At 37.7% G+C, this 9019-nt stretch overlaps 1 protein-coding gene across 1 annotated transcript in view; it reads left to right on the top strand.

Moving 5' to 3' along the window:
* The window catches only part of CD2AP (CD2-associated protein), a 65438-nt gene that overhangs the window by 38063 nt on the left and 18356 nt on the right, over window positions 1-9019 (top strand). Inside the window, exons 8-10 of the mRNA XM_009319736.1 lie at window positions 638-746; window positions 4756-4847; window positions 7180-7284. Coding sequence (XP_009318011.1) covers window positions 638-746; window positions 4756-4847; window positions 7180-7284 — 306 coding nt within the window. The remainder of the gene's footprint in view (window positions 1-637; window positions 747-4755; window positions 4848-7179; window positions 7285-9019) is intronic.

Raw genomic sequence — 9019 nt, 5'->3', positions numbered from 1 at the left:
TTGAATAATTATTTTGGTTAGATGTTAACTCTGAAACTTGTTACCGGTTGCAATGCCTCTGTGCTTTTTTGCTTCAGGAGGGGTCTCTAGTGACATTTATCTGTTTTGTTTTTGTTCTGTACAAATCACTCTGAGTGAAGGGAAGCTGGGATGGGCTTTCATGTGCTCTTACATTTGTCTGAGTAGTTAAAAACTGATTGCCTCTTCTGCTGAGGTGGTATGTGAGTACTGAATATTCCTGCTTTATTCCAGTGCAAAGTAAGCGTGGTCAGTGAGTTACTTTCAGCAGAGCTGTTAAATAATTGCTTCTGCTCTGTGCTGGAGGAGGCAATTTTCAGGATAATGGAACAGTAACACTTGGAACTGCTGAAATATGATTGCAAAAGTATATCTGGCAATGTCCTGAGATTGGTTTCCAGTTTGAAAGCTGTGCTGTGTCTTTAATTGGTAGACAAAATTCTAATTGCAGTGGCCGTAACTACAATAAGTTAAGTATTTAATGGGAAGGCTCACTGAATCTCTTGGAGATGGTCATTCGCATCATCTCAGCTAATGAAAACCTGACTGCATCCTGTAGCCTAATCGAAAGTAAAACTCAATGAATCTTTGTTAACAAAGTTCTGTTTCGTTCATACAGCCATCACCTAACCATCCCCCTGGAACAAAGCTAATTCATTTTCCCAGTACAACAAAAGCTGAAAGCTCGTTAGAAGTAGTAAAATCAGAAGCTGAAAGTAAACCAAAAGGTAAGGCTGATGGAACTTTACATCTATTACTTGGTAGTCCTCTTTAGGGAAGTATTTGGTTGTCACTTTTTTTGCTGTTAAAATCTTAAATTTTTGTCTGTACTGGGTTTTTGTGTAATGTTCCGTACCTTTGAGGAGTTACGCAAATGCAAAAAAGTCTGAAGGAGTTTTTGCTTGCATTTCTGTGGAAAATGAATCAAAAACATTTGTAGGGTTGTCTCCCAGAACAATATAAGGCTAGGGTATGAAGTTTTATTGCAGCAGCCCCTTTGCATTAATTTGCTACGTTGACGTGCTCAAACTGACTGACTTCCTGCCTAGCTTTCGGTGTTCAACCGGGATGCTGGAAATTTATTGCTATGGAACAGTCCCCTAACTCAGTTTCTGTCCCTAGGCTGTAGAAGTGACTTTCTAGGCTCAGGATTTACTGTGGAGTTGCTAGTGTCTTGTCATAACTGTATGCGAAGTTTCTTGCATCAGAAAGTTGGTGCTTAGGTTTTGTTGAAATCTGTTCCCTAGATAATCCAGTTCCATGGTGGTTCTGTTTATAACTTATTTTTTATTTTTCTTTTTTATTATCTCTAAGAATTTATGACTTCATTTAACTACCAAATTGCATAGTTTTATCTAGAGAGATATTTTTAAGTCAACCCAAAACATCTTGTGGGAGTGCCAACCCCATATAAAAAAATAACTTCAATTATGTGATGTGTAGACAGCTAATTTCACCTGGTTCCAGAGCAGACCTTTTTTTGACTTCTGTATTGTAATTTCAAGTATATTTTTGTTTTATGTGGAAATACCTTATTTTGGTGTAAGTGGGTTGTTTTACATGGAATGCATAATTTGCAGAAATAAGAAAACTGTTACAAACAATTGACTTTTTGCCTATGTTCAGGAGTTGTGTAATCTAGCAGAACAGAGCACTTGAAATGTCAGGCTTGTTAGTCAGAGCCCTAGTTTATCTGTAGCTATAGCAGTGTATCGGGCATTCATGCCACTTTAGCCATATTTTGGCTTTATTGGATTGGATAGCTATAAATAGCATTACCATATTTACAAACAGCTCATTACTGTCAAGAAGTGTTTGATGTAATGGCTTGAGCGTAGTAAATACTTAAGTTTTACCATTGCAAAGCACATATCAAAAGTTTGTGTACGATGCATTCAATGGAAGTTGATGCTTACTTGCAGCTTTGAAATCTTTACTAAACTTCAAAATTGGGATAGTCTTGGGGTCTTGCTCTTAAACCATTCCAGTGCTATTGCTGTAAGAGCCAGCAAGACAGTGTGCAGCCCTGAGCATTGTGAAATTTGACTTGTCTAAAACTTTGCATAAAAATTAACCCGTCTGCCTAAAAAATCTGAACATTCAGTACTGAACACCCAGAATATTCGGTATGTAGCTCTTTTCATAATTTCAGATGCATCTCATACTAAAAGCATAGAAATTGGACTAATGCAGTAGTCGTGCTGAGTCTCTGCTCCCCAGAGAAATGAACACATCAGAGAGGAGCTCAAATATGGTAGTAATAGATGCTGTAGAACATCAGTAGATAATACCTATAGACAACATTTAAGAACATCTTACAACCTTTGGAAAAAAGCTTGTTTTCTTCCTTAGTGTTTTATTTTAATAGAGACCATATTATAGTTTATGTATATCATCCTCAGTTTTGAGAGAGCAAGTTTAAAATAAACTGTGTTCAATATGTTAGTAAATAAGCAGAGATCTCTAAAATGTTTAGACTAGTGTGGCTTATTTTGTGGTGTGGCTCTGCTATTTCTGGGAAGCTTGTTTTGGCCTCTGGTGCAAGTATGTAAAAATATTTTGTTTAAAAAATAAAATAATCACAATTTGACCCCTTTCCCCCCATTTCGTTAGACTACAACATCTGTGATTCCTGCTACTGTATTGTTAGTCCTGAGTCTTTGGAAAAGATTCCGTTTTAAACTACCTTTTACTAAAAATATTTACTGAAGTTCAGATTTACTGTTTTGTAAATACCATCTTAGATTTAAATGCTGGAAAGTTAAACTGGACTCTTTCCTCGTCTTAACTACTGGCAGAATATCAGGCTCACAAAATAAGATGCCGAAGTGGCAAATTGTACATAGTGTTAACGTAGGTGGCTGGGTTTCTAGGGTGGTGCTGACTGCTGGGGTTCGCAGCCTGGCACATACAGGGACCTTGGCAGGGTGGAGGGCTCCCTGTCTCCAGCCTGCCTGGCAGCTGGAGCAGAGTGAACGGTTCCCTTTCTGGCACGGTTTTCTGTCTCTTGTGGGACTTGGTGCATGTGAGGACGGGAGAAGTGCTTGGAAGAGGAGGAGGAGGAGAAGGACTGCATAGTTCAGCTGTACTGGCCAAATCCCCAGGCAGTAAGGAAATGCATGTATTTTTACAGAATCAGAATGTATAGAAATGTATTACACTTGTGTTACACTTATTAATTACTAATGAATAAAATCCCTGAATTTGATAGATATTTGTAGTGTACCTGTTAGAATTTTTTTTTTTTAGTCAGTGTGATTTTTCTTTTTTTTTTTTTTGACCTCGATTTAAACATTCATCTCTTTGACATGGTTCTGCTTATGTTTCTGTAGTTCTTCACAAACCACAATATAGTCAATCTATAGTTGAGCATTTTTGATCACTAGATAAGGCAGTAAAACAGTGCAAGTTCTTGTACCTAGGATTACTCATGCGGTTACGTATCTATATATGTCTATCTCTTAAGCTTGGCATACTTTTGCATTTTAACAGTGGTTGGCACTGACCAAGGTAGATTTTTTTTTTATATAAGAATACAATTTGTGCATTCTTTTAAATACAGATTTATATCTTGATTAAACAAAATACAACAACAACAAAAAGATTCAACTGCAACTCACTCATTTACTTTCTTACCATCCAGCAAAAGGCGGTCATTAACAAGTTGACTTGCAGACGATCCTAATGATGCCTTGATGTTGTGCTGTTAGATAACTGAGGGTTGATGCAGCCGCTCACTTGTGCGTTGTGTCAGTGCCAAATACCGACAGGTTATGGCAGCACATCAGAGTCCATTTTGTTTGCTTCCTCTTCCTTAATCTGTCAGAAATCCAGCCTTTTTATCAGCTGAATAATTTTATATGTGCTGGGGTTAAAAAAGGTGCAAAAAATGCTTTGCAATCAAGACTTCTGTATTAATGTACTTTGGCCTGCCTTATGTTGTTTTTGTTCTAGTGTGGGAAAGGAAAACAAATCCTCCTGCTTTTTTACCTGAAATCGTTATCACAATTTTAAATGGATTACTTATTGAACTGTACCAAACGGAAAGAAAGGAATTTATTCTTTCTACATTTTGCAGAGGGGGCTGTGACTGTCTGAGTTGATCACGCAGATGAGCTCAGGTTTCAGGTGCTTAGTCAAGGAATTCCTTTGCTTCAGGTAGTTGATTTCACTGCAGACTTTCAGCAAATGTGCTCCTTGGGTATTTGAAGTTTCTGTAATCATACGTGTTGTTAAAGGATGTCACTTTGAAACAATTGCATGTATTTAATTAGGATTGCAAATTTGAAATTTAGATCAATTTTGAGAAAATACCATACAAACTCTCAATGGAAAGCTTGAAACCATTTTTTACCTAAAGTAGCTCAAAATTGAATATATAATGCTACGGGGAGGGTTAGATAGGCTGTTACAATTGAGTAGGCTCCTCTTTTCTCCCTCTGAAGTCAGAGTACTTGAACTATGGTGCTGTTGTGGAAAAAAAATGTTTTGGAGCTTAAACTACTGACTTCACAAAGATTTATCTCCATTGCTCTGTAAATATATAATCTTATTTTTCTTGTGATACAAATGACATGGTGAACATTTGCAAAGCAGTCTCAGATGGCTAGTCTAGAAGGGAAGTATGTTTATAGTGATAATCTCTGAGCTCTCCTTTCAGACAGCACAAGTGAGTTGGTATTATGTATGTTACTACCCATGGTATGCAAGTGTAGTAATTGTGCTGCTTTGTTTCAGCCAAGGAATATTGCAGGACAATATTTTCCTATGAAGGCTCAAATGATGAACTCAGCTTTAAAGAAGGCGAGATCATTCAAATAATCAGTAAGGTAAGATGTTTGGTCTGCTTTAACCGTTTATATAGGTAGCTTTTGTGGGTTTGTACAGGTAGGTAATGTGTAAAATGGAAAAGCAGGAGAGTCTGTTGGAGTGGATATTCCCGTAGACTGATTTGTCTCATGTGAGGGTCAAATCTTGGCTTCTGCGCTTGGTGGAGATACAGATGTCCTTAACTTCCCACTCTGGAACAATCTTTATCTTAGACTCCTCAAAGGCCAGTCTGATCAGTGTACACCCAGTACCAAATGCCTTTTCAGTGAGGAAATTGGAAAAACTTTGCAAATAGCCCTCTTACCTTCAGAACTTGTACTTTTTCTCTGGTGATATATCAGGCTGACCTAGAGGTGATGGTTGGAAAGTATTACTGTGTCAAAAGGAGAGAAATTAAGATCTGTACTGACTGATTTTGATCTAGGTATTATGAAAAAAAAGAGCAAATGTTTTCAGTAGGAAAATGAAGTCCAGGTGTTAGAGACACTTGCTATTTCAGAATAACCATACCTAAGTTAATGATACGGTCTGGCTATTTAGAGAAAGATGATTATTTAGTTGAATATTTCTATTTGTAGAAAACACCTTTTTGAAAGGTCATCTTGTTACAGAGATGGTTTTTAACAGGCAATGAACCTACCCATACTTAATTTTCCTGCAGTACTCTGCAGTCTTTTGTTAGTTACTATTTAGATGCTGCTATATTAAGGAATAACAACTTGCCTAAAAAAAGTGGAAAGTTCTCCCCCCCCACCCCCTCCCGCTTTCACACAGTTGTGGAAGAAAAGTAACACTTTGTTTCTTTAGGAGGATTTTAGTTTATGGAAAAGATTGCTGCTTTTCTTAACAAGAAAATTGATATTATCAGTATTATTGACAGTAATTACAGTGGAAAAGAATAGTTATGGAAGGCACATTTTTAAACATGACAGCCCTTGGCCCAGGGGATTATCTTCACTGTATTTCTTGCCTCTCTGTTCTTTTTAAACTCATTTACCCAAAGCATACCCTGGTCCAAACTGGAGCGAAGAAGGGTTATCCAGAGCAGAGCTCTCCCTCCAAAACCATCTTCTGAAGTCTGAGTACATTAATTTAACTGTCAGGTGCTGACTCAGTCCAGGGTTTTGATCTTGCAAGTGTTAAGGTATTTTCTTCTAGCACATTCACTTTGTGTAAAGCCTGTCCCCTTCAGCCATTTCTTTTCTGTTTGTTCTGCATATGATCATTTTCCAAGGAGTTCTCTCTGACTTGCTATCATGCCTCAGCACTCTCTAAATGAAGTTTAGCAATGGATGCCTTATCCCATTCACGACTGCACACTGTTCAGAAATTGGACTCTACAGTACTTAATTGAGAGGGTGATGGAGGGAGAAAGGAAAGAAAACTTCAGCAAACTTTTACTTTCATCACTAATCACCCATTCAGGTCTTTTTCCTGCCTATTCCTCCTTTAGTTTAATGTGGGGTGGGATTTTTTTTTTGTTAAATTATTTTATTTTATATTTTATTTTCCCCCCTCTCCTTTACCTGTTCAGTGTCTCAGCTGAACTTAGTGTTGAATTGTCCTTGCTGTGGACTGAACTTCGGGATGAACTACTTGGTGCTGCTAACAGTGGCACATATCAGCAGTAATCCACTTGGGCTTGTATGCAGGAGTGACATCTGCAGTATTTTGCATCTGAGGCACAGAGGAAAGCTGTTATTTATGCTGCTAAAAATATTCAAATAACGTCGTACTTTCTGTTATGGACAAACTAAGGCCTTGATCCAGTGAGATCATGTAATGGATTTCTGTGCCACTGAATTAATTCTCCTTTTTTTTTTTTCCTTACGTCTTAATGTGGTCATTTTTTTTCCTCAGTAGGGTATATCCTATCGCTTCTTCATCCTTTTCAGACCGAGGGACCTGATCAATCACATCAGAATCGCTTTCATTTAGTAGAATTGTGCGTTACTCCAATGACACTTGAAGTATTTAGTGAATAAGTTGCCGGTCAAGGAAGTTGAGAATACTGGATGTTGTGCATTGGGTCATAACTGGGTTGATGTACTTTCCTTCCCTTTGCAGATCTTATCCTTATACCCTTATCTTACATATGATATGATATCATTTCATTCTGCTTTTTAGAAAAACAGAAAGTGACCAAACCTGATCTGATCTGTAGCTGTTTCCCCTTGTTAAGGTGGCCAAAGTATTCCTCTTATAAACACGGTATTTCAAACAAACAATTATTTTATATTGTGGGTAAAAGCAAAAACTTTGTTCCTGTAACTGTATCTCTTCTGGGGAAGAAGTAAATATTGATTGAAATATTCCTGTTGTTTATTTTAGGACACTGGAGAGCCAGGCTGGTGGAAAGGAGAACTCAATGGTAAAGAAGGAGTCTTCCCAGATAACTTTGCTATTCAAATACAAGAGTCTGATAAAGACTTCCCTGTAAGTTCTTACGTGTATCGTTTAGTAGCACAAAAAAGTATTGATGGAAATGCAAGGAATAAAAGACTTCACAGCACATTCTGCTGCTTAAAATATTATTACAGTTGTGGCAGTTTTTAACTTTATCTTGAATCGGCTATATCAAAGAAGAAAGATTTAAAGGTTGATGTTTGTGTTTAAACTTCTCCTTAAATGTTAAACTGAGGCATGCTTTTCAAGATTAACTGTAATTAATGAGGATGATTAGGTCATATAGAAAAGGATGTAGCTCTGATAACATGGTGGTATGTGTAACTGACTACTGAATTAATCCCTTACTGTTTTGGAAGGAGATAAGCAGTCGGTCTCTTCCATATGTAGTCCTGTCAGTAACTGTAACTGCAAAATGCTGAATGACCCCTGTGGGACCTACTGGGATTTTTCCATGTGAAGGCTTGCCCAGTAGGTTACAGTGCGTGAAGGATAATCTTTGGGTGGGATCTAGAAATACTTTTTTTTCCCCACCATCTCGCGTGCTAACTTGTACCACAGGAAAACATGAATTTCTACTCCTTGGTCTGGTAATTTTGGTTCTTATTTTATAATTTTTTTTGTTGAGATTAGATTGATGTTTTGGTTCTGACAAGTTTGTGTAGTAAAGATGGTTGTGTTAATTCACAAATGTACATCATCCCCAGATAGGATGGATTCAGCTCCAGTTCAGGACATCTAAATGTTGAAGCCTGTATCTCAGCAGAACAGAGTTTGAGTTTCATAGTAATTTAGTGCCATTTGGTCTGGAATTGGAGACACTCACAGAGGATTGCTAGATACAACCTGACAGATAGTTATTAACTTAGCATTAGCCTCAGTTACCTAACATACACAGAAAGTCTAGCTACTCCAAGTCAGGATTTTCTTTTCAAATTGATTCTCAGCTTTGCAAGGATGGCATAAATGCTGTAACATACGGCTGACTTGGTTTGAGGGGTGGGTGGGTAGTATCGCTGTTTCGCAATACAGAATTGCTCCTGTGAGAGAGGGGGGAAAATTATTCTTTTACCATAAACAATGTTTCCTGCAGACAGACCTTCCTTTATTCTGCTTTGTGTAGTGTGTCTCAGTACAGGGATTCACCTTGCCCTGAGCAGCTTCAAAGTTCGAGGCATTGGATGGCTGATTATTGTAATCAGCTATTTGATAGCGACTTAATAAAAACACATCAAAATCGTATCATGGCAAGCTGATGTTGAACTTTCAGTGTAATTGTTTTTGATATAGGCAGCAGTGCTGCACAGCTGGATAATGTATTTGATTTTTTGGGAAAAAAGGGAAATACGGTCTTGTTATTTAAGTTCAGTAGCTTTTGTGTTCTCTGGAACTAGAGAAAGAAATTTAATATGGGTTTTCATGCTTGCTTAATTACACTTCACTTGTCAGAATAAAATCTTTCTGCATTAAGAAGAGCTTATTCAATAGTGATAGGGGCACAGAAGTGAAATCCATCCACAGCAAGTGTTTTAAAAAATACCCGCTACAAGGCATTTTTGGAGGGGCTGTATTAGACTGAGCCCATACAGTTTCAGCAGTGTAAAGAACAAGTGTTTTTGTAGGCTTTTGTGATCGTTTTATTAGTGAGTCTTGCTCTAGAAGGGGTACCTTTGTGGTTGTACTACGGACATTTTCATGAATCAGATTCTGAGGATGAGGTGGCTGGAGGTGTCTGTCCTCAGAGGTGCCAGTTCTCCTTCAGCAG

Source organism: Pygoscelis adeliae, unplaced genomic scaffold (genome assembly GCF_000699105.1).
Source record: "Pygoscelis adeliae isolate BGI_AS28 unplaced genomic scaffold, ASM69910v1 Scaffold121, whole genome shotgun sequence".
In the NCBI taxonomy this organism is placed as follows: Eukaryota; Metazoa; Chordata; class Aves; order Sphenisciformes; family Spheniscidae; genus Pygoscelis; species Pygoscelis adeliae.
This window is presented reverse-complemented; position numbering and strand designations above follow the sequence as displayed.